This window comes from Phaenicophaeus curvirostris, chromosome 3, assembly GCF_032191515.1.
Source record: "Phaenicophaeus curvirostris isolate KB17595 chromosome 3, BPBGC_Pcur_1.0, whole genome shotgun sequence".
Lineage (NCBI taxonomy): Eukaryota > Metazoa > Chordata > Aves > Cuculiformes > Cuculidae > Phaenicophaeus > Phaenicophaeus curvirostris.
In genome coordinates this window covers 96,516,474-96,530,633 of record NC_091394.1, presented here as the reverse complement: position 1 = coordinate 96,530,633, position 14,160 = coordinate 96,516,474, and the positions used below count along the sequence as shown (strand labels likewise).

Sequence of the window (14,160 nt, the reverse complement as noted above, 5' to 3'; positions counted from 1 at the left end):
TCAGATGCCAATTATGTGTGTATGTGGTACACTGAGGCTGGGTGAAGAAACTGTGCTCTGGACTTTCTCCACTTTTAATGGATTTACCTCCCATCCCTTGCTCCCTCAAGACAGTTGTACTTTCATCCTCTTTTATGTGTCTGGCCCAATTAAAGGAGGATGGTGAGTGATTTCCTTTAGTCCTAGAATTTCCCTGTCTGGAAAACCTCAGGAGTAGTTGTTTTGCTTTGTTTTGAAACTTTGAAAGAAAAAAAGAAGAATGAAGTAGAAAATGTGTCTGAGATCATTAAACTGTTCCAGTACAGTCCAGAAATGGGAATTTCTGGTGATTTGCTCTTCATGGATGACAAAACAAAGGAACAGTTGCAAGTACACAACTGTCACTTCAAAAGTGATTTCAGCCCTCTGCTGAGGCATCTATCAGGGCATATATCAGGATATCATAGAATCATGGAATAGTTCAGGTTGGAAGTGACGTTGAAGATCATCCAATTCCAATCCTACTGCCATGGACAGGAACACCCCCCCACTAGACCAGGCTGCATGCTACACATGCTACACGTCACCATGAATCAAGAAGCACTTACAAACTTGAGGCCATTCCCAACTTTTTTGTACATTAGAGGGAAAGACACTGGACCAGGACATGGGCAGTTTGAGTATCCAAACTCAGAACAGAGTATTGCATCTCATGTCATTGAGCGTTACACTGAGACACCTTTCTCAGCACAGGAAGGACATGGACCTGTTGGAGCAGTCTAGGGGAGGCCAGAGATGTGACCAGAGGGCTAGATCACCTCTCCAATTAGGAAAGCTTGCAGAAGAGAAGGCTGTGAGAACACCTTATTTTGGTCCTTTGATACTTAAAGGGGGCTTACGAGGAAGAAGACAGACTTTTTTAGCAGGCCCTATAGCAAGAGGACAAGGGGTAATGGTTTTAAACTAAAAGAGGGGAGATTCAGGCTAAATATAAGGAAGAGACTTCTTACCATGAGGGCAGGTGAAACAGTGGCACAGGTTGCCCAGGGAGGTGATAGATGCCTCATCCCTGGAAACATTCAAGGTCAGGTTGGATGGGGCTCTGAGCAACCTGATTTGGTTGAAGATGTCCTTGCTAACTGCAGGGGGGTTGGACTGGATGGGCTTCCAAGGTCTCTCCCAACTTGTGATTCTGTTTTCATACTGATTGCACATGCTTGTTGGAGGTAGTTTGTTGTCCCAGATTTTTTGGTTGTCCTTCAGTTAACAAGAGAATTCTATGAAACAGAGCAACTCCCTACATGGAGGTCAGGTGATATTCCCAGTCATCTCACACCAATGGGTTCTCTTCCCTGGAATTTCCCATGCTGTGGTACTGCAACATCCCTGCATCGCTCCTTGGTGAAGGCTACCTAGTAGGCAACGTTGTCTTCTACCTTTTCTGGGAAGTAAATCACTGTCCTCAACCTCTAGACTTTCCCCATTTAGGGCTTTTTTATTTTTTTTATAGCCTTGGTGTAAGACAGCAGCAGCTGGGTTTGGTCCTGTATCATGCCCCAACTGATGCAGCACCTTATCTCTTTCTTTGTCATCATCATCTCCATGCCTTACAGGTAACTATTTTGAATATCAAAGTCCTGGGGCCTTGTGGAAATTCTGGAGGGTATCTGAGGCCCATAGTCAAACAACACCTATGGATGAAGAGGTGGAAAGGGGGCAGTAGTCTTTCTCTAACAGTGCTGCATTGATTTCATTCTGCTGCAACTACCTTAGGCCTTGCAGCTTTCTTTTCTTTCTTCTTCTTTTTTTTTTTTAAGAAACAGCAAGGAAAAATAACTCTGGCTCCAATATTTATACTAGAGGCCCAGGAGCTTATAATATAGCAGTAAACTGTTTCTTTTGAGAGCTCATCAAGACTGCAGTATGATGGATAGACTCCTAGCCAGCTATGTAATGGTAATGTTCCGGAAGACAGCATTACCTTTTTTTGATTGAGTGCCTGGTCTTTGCCTACCAGCTCAGGATCTCAAAGCACTTTGTGAACAGCGAGGAATTAAAAGTCTTGCCATGGCTGAAACAGATAAATGGTTGCCCTGTATCACTGGACCAAATCAGGCACAGAGAGGTCAAATGAGTTGTTTACCCCCAAGATCAGCTGCAGTCCAGGAGAGGAGGATTTTAGTGCTTTTATTCTTCACAGGCGAGCATCCTGAAATTTGGAGTTAGTCCTGTACTTTTTTATTTTCCTTTTTTTCCTCACTTTTTCTAAGAATACTGGGGTTTAGCTGACTTTTAACAGTGTTGTATCTGTCTTCTTCTCCTTTCTTAGGTTTGAAATATAATCCTGCATCAATTGCTATCTAGAAAATGTCTTATGGATCCATTGATGGGAGTGGATTTGGGAGCAGGAATCCATTTGGAGGCCCTTCAAGACAAGGCTATCAGCCTCTCGGTAAAGTATTGATCCCTTGCTGTAATTTATTCTACTTGAATCCCTGGGGACTGAAGTTTTACTTGCTCGTGTTCAGCATGGTTGATAAATATCACGCTCTCTCCAGAGATCATTTCTGATGGTGATTTTCAAAGGTGAAAGCCAAAATTTGTTCGGTTTCATTTGTGTGAATCACCACGTCTTAACGTGCTCAGGACTTCAGGCTGCAATGTGGAAGACCAGCACTGATGAGGATTTTGGAGATATTTTGGGATACTAGAAGAAGCATTGTGGAATATTCTTTAGACCTGCTTGCGTATTTCCTCATCCTCATAGCATCTTTTAAAGAAGTTGGTCTAAATTGTTGCTGGTTGTGGTTGCACTGATGATGGGATTAGATAGGAAGATGTGCAGAGGACAGCAAACTCTTCTTCCACAGAGGATAACTTAGGTGCTGTGGAGGCTGTTTGAATCTTGGAAATGTGCTCAGATGTGAAGCTTGCTCAAGAAATGCTGAAACCATAAACAATGTCTTGCAAATGACTGTGGATTCTATTTTTGTGGCATGTTTTTAAGCAAAGATCAGATGTGCTTTCCTTACCTGTTCCCCCCTTTCCTCAAAGGATTCTAGAAATGCTAAAGTAGAAAGAGAAAAGCATCCAGGTGTCAACCTGTGTATCTGAAATGGTCCCAAATGTGCAAGTCAAAGCTGCATTTCATAAAAGACCTGTCATAACTGTCATGGAGTGTGGCTAATAACCTCCTGCTTTTGTGTGTTAAAGGCATTGATTGTACTGTGTCCCCTTCTTGACACAAGAAAGTTGTTGCAGGCATCCTTTGCCAGAAGAACTCTGGGTAGCACAGCAGTTGTCCTTGTTGGCATGGGGCTAGCCTGTGCCTGGAGGTGGAAGGTAGGTCTCATCCTGCCCACTTCTGAGTTACTGTTCAAGAGATGAGCTCACGTGCCAATGGGCAGATAAGACTACATCTCCAGCTACCCAGATGTGCACCAGATCCTGATCCAGATGGGTAACTGCTGTACGACTGGAACTGGATTAATCTAGTCTGGCTTTCAGCATGGTTTGTCAATTGGAGCATGTTCTTGCATTCAGTTTTGGCCTTTGGTCTAGCTTGTGCTGCAGGATGAGGCTGGAGTGGCTACGGTGTAGACATAATTGGGAGTTCAAACCCCTGCAGAAGCATCAGGAAAGGAGATTTTGTAAGTGGCAAAGGGTTGCTTTATCACTTTGCACTGAGGAAGAACACCACCTCTCTCCTCAGTTGCCTTTCATTTGACTGGGCTGTTCATTAAGGCAGCCTTCCTTGGTTTTCAAGTTTTGAGTGTGATAATGGTCTTCAGGAAGCATTTCTTTGTTTTGCAAATAGCTCTTCCTCCTAGTTGGAAATATAAAAGAAGCAGAGAGGTTTCTCTTGGTTTTCTGTTTTCTTAAGAGTTTGGATAAAACTATGAAATTTTGTTTGAACAGGGGGATGATATTGAAGTGTGAGTTGTCTTTTCAGTTGTAAATAGTTATTTTTTAGGCTATTCTACGAGGCAAAATTAAAGGCTTAAAAGCAAAGAACAATAGGATACTTGGGCACAATGAAAGAACAATAAGAAAAGAGAATTGAAACAGGGGACTAGACAAATGGAGGATCTCAGTGCATTGTAGTTTAGGTTAAAAAGCCATGAAGAGTTATTGTGCTGTATAAAAGGACAAGTATTTTTAATGCAAATGCACAGAATAATTCAAGACACTTGCAATCTCTAAATATTTAAAGAAATACTTCATTGTGCCCGGCTTGGCCATTGTTTTTCAGTTACTGATGTGATGCTGAAGCCACCCTCAGCAGATTGCAAAAAGCAGCTGATCTAGAAACATCAACTTTCTTCAGGCAGACACGGTCTGTCAGGTGCCTGTCCAGAGCCTGTCAGCATGTTGGCTTATGTCTTGGAATTGACTGCTGGCTTCCCCTCCATGCATGCACACATCATCTCCATCGGCATTGTGACAGACACATCTCCAAGGTTCTCCTGTTTTTTTTTCCCAGCAAGACAAAATTGGTTGTGGACATGCTAAGTACTCAGTTATCACAGAATTACCACATTATTAAAGTTGGAAGAGATCTTCAAGATCATCAAGTCAAAACCTTAACCAAACACTGTCAAGCCCACCATTAAACCATGTGCCTAAGCACCACATCTACACATATTTTAAATATCTCCAGGGATGGTGACTCTACCACTTCCCTGGCCAGCACTTTCCGGTGACTGACAATCCTTTCAGTGAAGTAACATTTCTGCAACTCCAGTCTAAACCTCTCCTAGTGCAATTTGAGGCCATTTCTTCTCATCCTATCACTTATTACTTGGGAGAAGAGACCAGAATCCTCCTTTCAGGTAGTTCTAGAGAGCGATAAGGTCTCCCCTCAGCCTTTTTTTTTCTCCAGACTAAACACCTCCAGTTCCCTCAGCTGCTCCCCACAATACTTGTGCTCCAGATCCTTCACGAGCTTTGTTGCCCTTTTTTGTACATGCTCCAGCACCTCAATGTATTTCTTGTAGCGAGGGGCCCAAAACTGAACACAGGGTTCAAAGTGTGGCCTCACCAGTGCTGAGTCCAGGGGGTTGATCCTTTCCCTGGTCCTGCTAGCCACACTATTTCTGATACAAGCCAGGATGCTAGTGGCCTTCTTGGCCACCTGGGCACACTGCTGGCTTATATTCAGCTAGCTATCAACACCCCTGGGGAGTTCTGTACTGTGCAACTTCCCAGCCACACTTCGCCAAGCCCATAGTGTTGCATGGGGTTGCTGTGACCAAAGTGCAGGACCTGACACTGAGCCTTGTTGAACCCCATCCCATTGGTCCATCGGTCCAGCCTGTCCAGATCCCTCTGCAGAGCCTTCCTACTCCCAAGCAGATCAACACTCCTACTCTATTTGGTCTCATCTGCACCCTCTGACTCATGGTTCACTTGATCCCCTCCTCCAGATCATGGATAAAGATATTAAATAGAAGTGGCTGCAACACTGAGCCCTGGGAAACACCACTTGTGACCAGCTGCCAACTGGATTTAATTCCATTTGCAACCTTTTAATTGCAACTCTTTAGGCTCAGACATTCAGCCAATTTTTTACCTAGTGAAGGGGGCAACTGTCCAAGACATGAGTAGCCAGGTCCCTTGGCTAAGCATCTCTGTGGAAAGGATTGCAAAGGAAGTAACCTGATTGGTTTGGCCAAGGGCAGCTTGGAGAAATGTTTCTCCTTTCTGTGTGTCTTGATCAGAGATGTTGCATCTGAACCTGCATAACTTCCCATGCCGCTTTGCCATGGGAGACTGAGAAACACCCACTGAGTGTCTTTTGTTGTAGTATCCCCAAATATTGTCATTAATAAAGTGTCAAGAGAGAGTAATGCAACACTAATTGTCTGCTCCCTGCTTCTGAGAGATGGATGACTGCTTTGCTAAGAAAAACTTCGCTGTGTTAGGTCATGGTGTGGCTAGAACAAAAGAGCGTGGTCTTCCTGCTAGTGTATATACGTCTGCTCGCAGCAGGTCCGGACCTTGATGGCCATGTTCTGTGTGTACTCCAAAATCCCTCTTCTTTTTATATCTAATAAATAAATAAAAACAGGTACCACCATCCCTGCAGTTAGCTGCTGTCATAGAATCATAGAATCGTGGAATCACAGAATCACAGAACCATAGACTAGTTTGGGTTGGAAAAGACCTTCAAGATCATCTGGTTCCAACCCCCTGCGATGGGCAGGGACACCTCCCTCTAGACCAGGCTGCCCAAGGCCCCATTCAACCTGGCCTTGAACACCTCCAGGGATGGGGTAGCCACAACTACCCTAGACAACCTGTTCCATTGCCTCACCACTCATAATAAAGAAATTCCTCCTTACGTCTTGTCTAAATCTGCCCCTCTTCAATTTGTAGCCATTTCCTTTAATCCTATCACTACATGCCTTTGTAGAACGTCTCTCCCCAGCTTTCTTGTAAACCCCCTTCAGGTACTGTCCAACGTTAGTGTGTGGTCCAGCAGTAATATTCAGGCATTAAAAGGAAAACTCTGAGATCCTGCAACAATAAAAGTGGTGGGGCTGGCACTGTTTAATAGCCTTTTAGTAATAAATTGCGTGGAAGTCACATACAAAGAAGAAGCACATTTTGGCAGCCCTAGCTTGCCTAAGGAACTGGAAGCTTGTCACTGCAAGTCATCACACAGTGGGATGGGGGAAAAAAGAAACCAATGGGGACTTCATTTTTTAAATCTTTAATTTCATGAAGGAGAGCAAACAAAAAGGGGCTCAGGTTTGTGTTTTGCTTTGGTTTTTTTAATAAAGGTGATGCTAAGAAGACTTTGTCCTCTGTCCTAATACATGCCTGTCTGTTGGCTGGTTTTCCTCCATGATTGATAGGAACACAGTTCCCAGGCTGGGAAAAATAAAGAATTTGAAGGTGCTTCCCTTTGCCCTGGACTGATGTAGCAATGGATGGACTTATAGTCCATCATCACACCATGCTGTGGTGGTCCTTGCTGACTGGCTTAATTAGAAAGATCCACAGACTCCATTTGCAGCAGTTTTGGGAAGAATTCTGGAGGCAATATTTTGGGGAATTCAGTTTCTGACTCATGGATGTCAGACAGCTGTGGTTCAGACTCTGCTTTTGGTGGTGTTGCTGGGTATACAGCAAGTATAATTTTTATTCTTATCAATATTCTTCTCTCTGAAATTGTTGAGAGGAAAGAGAGATCATGGTCAGGAAAACTCAAATATTCTATATCCTGAACTAGTGAGCACCACACAGTGTGTCACAAGGAAGAGCAACAGGATTACTTGGAATGTGGTGGGTTTGGGGGTTGGTGGTATTGTCCCAGAGCTGCTGAAGAACGGCAAGGAGTGTCAGGTGGAGTTCTAAGCCATGCCCTTGATCTGCAGTTTTGAGTTCTGACCTCCTCCAGCAGCTGCTGTATCTACTCCTTGTTCTGCTCCCAGAAGTCCATGTAAAACCAAGTGTCCCGCTGTTTCCTTGTGGAACCTTCTCTGGGCTTCAGCTCTGCATTGATGTTGCATGGACTATGTGGGAAGTAGGTAGTAGAAAGCTGTTGGGATTTTTTTTCTTTTTGTTTTTACTTTTTAACCTGAGAAATCAAAAAGATTGAAATTACTTCAAAAGAGTTTCTTTTTAAGTAATGTGACATGTCTGAAATAAACAGAGACCAAACACTGTACAGCAGTAGAAATTAAACCTTGGATTCTTATGATTTTAATGCATACACTCACTTCCATGTTCAGACTATCTACTAAAGAGCATCTTTTTATGGGGAAAATGAGCAAAACCTGCTCTACACAGGGAGGCATATTGGTCAGGGAATTGAAACTGCTTGAATCAAGATGCCACAAATTTTTAACATTGCTTTTATTAACCTTACTGTGCCCTAGACATTAAATGCCAGATTTGAAAGGGTGGGGGTTATTTCATATTCCAGAGGTGTAAGATTTCTAGGTGTGCTCACGAGACTGTTGAGTCAGTGTTTAATTTTACTGTGACTTCATCTAGACCATTTTTCCTTCAGCTGCTCAGGAAGGTATCATGTGGGACATTGGCCAGAGTTGTACTCAAGATATATTGCATGTGCACCTTTCTTCTTGTCCACTAGGCTGGTTAACTTGTCACAGAATAAAATTAGAGTGGTCCATGCAAGTTGTTCTTGGCAGTGTTCACTAGGTATATATCACCTAATTATCATTTTGATACTTAACACTTGTTATATGATTTGTTCTTAGGTTTTTCCAGGAATCGGGTCTATAATTTTCTCTGCTTTCCCCTCTTTACCACCTAGCTGCCACTGTGCTAAACCAACCAGCTCTTGTTGGAAACTCCTTTCTAAGTACTGGCAGCGCTGTCTCTGTCTTTTCTTAGCAGCTGGGCCACTCTTCTGCCCTCTTCATATCTATTTTGCTCTTTCTTAGCAGTTTTGGAAAGTAGTTTGTTCTTAAAAAAAATAATATCATAGAATTGTAGAATTATTTGGATCAGGTGAGACCTTAAAGTCCTTCCAGTTTCAACACCCCTGCCATGGGTAGGGACACCTTTCACTGGATTAGGTTGCTCAAGTCCTCATCCAACCTGGCCTTGAACACCTCCAGGGGTGGGTCATCTATGTCTTCTCTGGGTAACCTGTTCCAGTGCCTCACCACCCTCACAGGAAAACATTTCTTCCCAAAATCTAATTTAAATCTCCCCTCTTTCCACTTAAAACCTTCAACCTTTGTCCTATCTCTGCACTCCCTGAAAAAGAGCCCCTCCTCAATTTTTCTGTAGGCCATCTTTAAGTACTATAAAGCTGCTCTAAGGTCTCCCTTGAGCCTTCTCTTCTTCAGGCTAAACAACCCCAACTCTGTCAGCCTGTCCTTGCATGGGAGGTGCTCCAGACATCAGACCATCTTCGTGGCCTTCTCTTGACTCACTCTACTAGATTCATGGCCATCTGAGGACTCCAGAGCTGAACCCAGTACTTGAGGTAAGGTCTCTTGAGAGCTAAGTAGAGGGGCAGAGTCACCTCCTTTGAGGTTCACTGTTACCTCCAAGCTGGCAAAAAATTGTGGTGTTCATTGTTGCCTCCAGGCTTGCGAAGTTGTAGGACTTGTGAGCTGCGCGGGAGGGAGATGTGCACAATGGTCGTGACCTCTTTGGTGGGATGGGGATAACAGGAGCTCAGATCTGGTCTGGCAAGTGGATATTCTGTAGACAAAACTCACTGAAAAGCTTGCATGTGAACCACAACTGTGGCCTGATCATCATGTGGTCTCATTGCAGTTCCAGGCTTGATGTCAAACCAAGGGAAGCTTTGCATCTTGGTACTGCAAAGTGCTGAAGCACCTAACAAAGTCTTAAGTACCCAAGGAGTCCTCCTGAGGTTAATTAACATTAAGCAGGTGGTTAATCCTTTTGCTGTATTGGGATCTGAATACTGCTTTGTTTTTGCATTAATTTCTCAAATTACTTCCAATATTGCAATGCTCTTAAAGGGACACTGAAACCTTTGGTCGTGGCAGCATTGTCCAGAGGGTTTGGAAGGTGGTCCAGCAATTGTTCCTCACCAGAGCAATAAGGGAGCCAACCATGCACTTAAGTGTCCTTAGTATAGAGTGTTAGAAAGAGTTACAAGCAGTGAAGCAAAGCAAGAGCAAAATCTTTGGATCTTTTTGGGAGAGTCTTGGGTCCTGATTTATTTTCTTGAATTTATGGAGATACAAAAGTAGAGAAGTCAGGTGTTGTATTATGTAATTTATTAGTTAGCCTGAAATAAAGTGCTGGTCAAAGCCTAAATGGAAATAGTACCAAAAAAATTATAATAATATGATTTCTTCCACTAGACAACCTCAAAAAGCTTTTTGTTGCATCTAGAGAGGAACTGTTTCATATTGTGTCTTTGCTATTATGCACAACTTCCAAATACTATAAATTTATTTCCTTAGTCCAGTTTCACTAAATTTAAAGGATATTCTCTGGTTTACATCCAGTTCTTGGAGATCTTAGCAATGATTTAATGAATTAATAAACCTAAACATAAGAAAACATATTAAAGAATAATGAACAACATGTTTTATAGCAAATGGAATTGCCAGGGGAATTAACTTTCATACACGAATTAACTTTGAAACTGTTTGTTTTGAAAACCTCTGCCCTATCCCTTCTGGCAATTTTAACATTATAATAAATGTTTTGCTATAATCTCAGTATTTGATGAAAGTGAAACAGATATGCATTCATTTATATAACTAGCAAAACTGGAACACACCATTGCAATAAATAAATGTTTTAATGAAATATGTGAGGGTGAGCTGACATCTTAGAGCTTGAAAAAAAAATATAAAATGCAAAAAAAGAAAAAAAAGCCCAAACCTCTTGGATAAAGATAAACATTTCTTTTCTTTGCCCATTTTATTTGCTAATATTGGTCATCCAGAACAATTTTATTGTCAACATGTAATATTATATTGGCGGTCCCAATCTTTAAGAGAAAATCAGAAAGCCAAGATGCTGGCCTCTCTTTAGGCATCATTCAGCTGGAAATGCTTTTAAGCATCTCTTCCTCTCAGAATAGTTTGCCCTATTTTCCAGTTGATTACGGTCAAATTGGAAGTAGTTTAAGAAGATCCCCTCCCCTCTCTCTGCTGAGCATATGGGTAGAAGTACCTTGGTAGGAGAAGCACAGCAGAATGAAGGTGCTTCTGGTTCCTTTGGTTTCCTCATGGGTGCCTAGCCATGCACCCCAGAGCTGAAGTTGTCCTGCTGGGATGTCTTCCCAGGTGGATATATTTCCCTAAAAGAAAGGAGACTGTTCCATTCTTTAATTTGAGCACCTGAAATCAGTACAGCACAAAACTTTTTGCTTCTGGCTGCTCTTGCAGCTGGCTGATCTCTGGTGGAGTCAGTAAGCAAAGGCTTTTCCTTGTCTTAGACGCAGAACAAAGTTTTATTAAAAAAAACCAACAACACAGCTATCACCTCACACAGTTTGTGTCAGTTCTTATTTGAGCTACTCAGACCTGGGCAAGATATCAATATTTCCGAGAGCTCTTCAGTACTGTTGGTTCAATCCAGTTCTTTGCCAGCTTTCTCAGTTGCTCAAGAGCACTTCTCCGGTTAGGAGATCCGAGAGGTGTTTGCTTTAGAGTCCTTGCCCAGCAAGCCAGCTGTATCATGAAATTCCTGCAAGTGCTGTGAGCCGCATTTGTCATTTTCTTTACCCTTGCTCCTCCATTCTGTGCTTTGCCACTTTTCAATATCAGATGCTTGGACCAGGAGCCTTTTTTTCTCACACCTATGGGTACAAATAACTCTACCTGAAGCAGGACATGCAGTTGGAATTGAATTTCAGGCAACAGTAGGTTTATTCCAATAAGCTTTTACATCTGCCCACGCTTGCTGGATGAAGATCCGTAGGAAATAGGCTGAGATTGGAGCTTTTTTACTGCAGCAGTTTGCTTTTCTGCCAGAACTGTCTCACATGGGGTATGCCAGTGCTCACCAATGTCTTGCCATGCTGTGCAGATGTGCTAGCAGGGAGGTTACAATCTGAAATCAGTGGTAGATCGGGTCAGAGCTTCTTCCCAGATTCGCTTTCAACATGCCATGTCTGGGGCTGCTAAGATCTCTGAGGTGACATCTCCACCACAGTTCACTTCATTAAGTTGTCATACCAGGAAAATAGCAGAGTCAGACCCAAACAGGCTGAATGTTCCATCTAGCAGGTTTCTCGGGGTCCTGCAAGTCTTTTTCCTATGATATGATGGGGAGAGCCCCCAGATTTCACTGGAAAAGGGTGATGTTCCAGAGCAGGCTGTCATTGTTGGCGCAGGTTTATCCCCTTCATATTGTATTCCCTTCTTTGGAAAGTGCTGGCAGTTTCTACTGCCCTTATGTCTTGCTCGTTTTTTTATATATAAATACACACCAGGAAAGCCAGTAAGGTCAAAACTAAATCCAGTCCTAGACTGGACTGCAAAGATGTTGGTGTGCCATGAGTGACCATGTGAATGCTACGTCTCTGCCATTGCTGTAGTAAACCCAGTAAACTTGGGAATGGACATTACTGGGCATTGCAAAGAGAGATAGAACAGTATCTGGCACGATTCTGCTTTGTCCCAAGCATTCATGTGCCCAAGCATACATGCGTACGCGGCATTGCTGAGGCCAGACCTCGAATCCTGTCTTCAGTTTTGAGCCCCTCACTACAAGAAGGGCATTGAGGTATTGGAGCGCATCCAGAGAAGGGCAATGAATCTCATGAAGAGGTTGGAGAACAAGGGTTATGAGAAGCTGCTGAGAGAACTGGGGTTGTTCAGCCTGGAGAAAAGGAGGCCGAGGGGACAGCTTATCACTGTCTACAACTCCCTGAAAGGAGGTTGTGGCAAGGAGGGTGTTGGTCTCTACTCCCAAGAGACAGATGATAGGACAAGAGGGAATGGCCTCAAGTTGCACCAGGGAAGGTTCAGATTAGCTATCAGGAAAAATTTCTTCACTGAAAGGGTTATCAGGCAGTGGCAGAAGCTGCCCATGGAGGTGGTTGAGTCACCATCCTTTGAGATATTTAAAAGATGGGGAGACGATGTGCTCAGGGATATGATTTAGTAGTGGACAAATATGGTTAGATTTGGTAATCTCAAAGGTCTTTTCCAACCTAGCGATTCTGTGTTTCTGTGATTTAGACATGGGCAGGGCTCAAGTTAGCACAGCTGAGGCTGTGCCGCAACATCTGATCTTTGGCTGCAAAACAAACTTTATAACTTTATTGCTTCACGGATTGTTCTTTGTTGTAGTTGTTGCAGAGAAGTGTTGATGTAGAAGTGAACAAATCCCAAGAATCTGAAACTTGGGATAAAGTTTAGGAAGGAAAAAATTAACCTCTGCTGCCTGTGCTGTTGTAATATGGATATCACTGGGTGTGATGGAGCTTGGTGTATTTGCCAGGCTGGGATATATTTACCCCCAGTGTTATGGGCAAAAAAATAGATATATATATAAACCAGCTAAACCTCTGTGCATGAATGCAGCTCATGGCACAGCAAGTCATTGACCTTTTAGAGAGTACATATATGTCCTGGCCATGCTTCATCACTCCTGCTCCTGCCTGCAGATCTTAGAGCCTCCAAGAAGGGGGGGGTTTCTCCTCATTTGCTGGCCCAGCCCTGGAGAAGCCCGCAGCAGTGCTTGGGAATATTTGGCTGAGCCACCTGCTCCCCTAAAAAAATAGTGACATGCTTGTTTACCTCTCTGTAAGACAGGGGTAGGGTGTACATTTTATAATGGATAACCACAAATTTGTTTTAAACCTAAGTGGTACCTAATAACCAAACTATTGTAAAATTTCTCATGCTGGGATTAATTCCTGTTTGATAAGTACATTGCTGTTTCTTTCTGGAAAGTGTGTCTGAAATATTGAGTCTGGAAGCTGCAGAACGCTGACTTTCATTACTGAATGAGGAATAGGTTTTTTGACATGTGAGGAAAATCCTTTTAACTTTTAAGACTCTAGACTTGAAAGTGTTGAACTTCCAGGTCTTGATCCCTTCTGCCACTGCTCCGTAGTGTGGCCTTGTGCAAGTCTTTTAATTTCCCATTTTCTTGTTTCCTTGCCCTCGTGCTGCCTTGTATTATCTAATTAATTAAATACTTAGGATGTGGAATACATCTTTCTTAATCAATTAGAAAAACAGAATTTAGCATCCTTCATGCATGTGTGTTTTTTCCTTTTTGTCTTTGAAAACACAAATGGAATTTTATAGTTTTTGTTCCAGCCAACAAAATGGGAATGGAGATCTACATAGATACTGAAATACTGCACTGCACAATCCAATTCTGAAACCTAACTGTAAGGACGTATTGATATGCAGAAAGTATACAAAACTTCATATGAACAGTAGACACAGCCAGCCCCCAAAAATATGTTACACAAACAGAATTTGAGTTGATAAAGCTTTTCTCTGTGCTCTCACTCCAGAAATATAATCTCTAACTCTCTTCTTCCAGGTTGACGTTTGCTTAGAGATAGACACTGGCAGCTAGAAGTGGGCAGGGATTAAAGATCAAGAGTGAGGAACATCGACAGATGTAAACAGGTAGATTGGGGATTAAGGTGAATTAGTGTGGCTGGAAAGCATTTAGGAGCAAGGAGGGATTTAAAATTGGAGGTTAGGTTTTATGTGTTGCAGATCTTTCCCTGAATTT

The 14,160-nt window shown here is 42.7% G+C and overlaps 1 protein-coding gene across 7 annotated transcripts in view; it reads left to right on the top strand.

The window, feature by feature from the left end:
- Positions 1–14,160, top strand: part of TSNARE1 (t-SNARE domain containing 1) — a 519,305-nt gene that overhangs the window by 119,314 nt on the left and 385,831 nt on the right. For all 7 annotated transcript variants that reach the window (XM_069854776.1, XM_069854772.1, XM_069854771.1 and 4 more), the window contains one exon: positions 2,309–2,431. In XM_069854776.1, coding sequence (XP_069710877.1) covers positions 2,347–2,431 — 85 coding nt within the window. In that variant the 5' untranslated portion in view covers positions 2,309–2,346. The remainder of the gene's footprint in view (positions 1–2,308; positions 2,432–14,160) is intronic.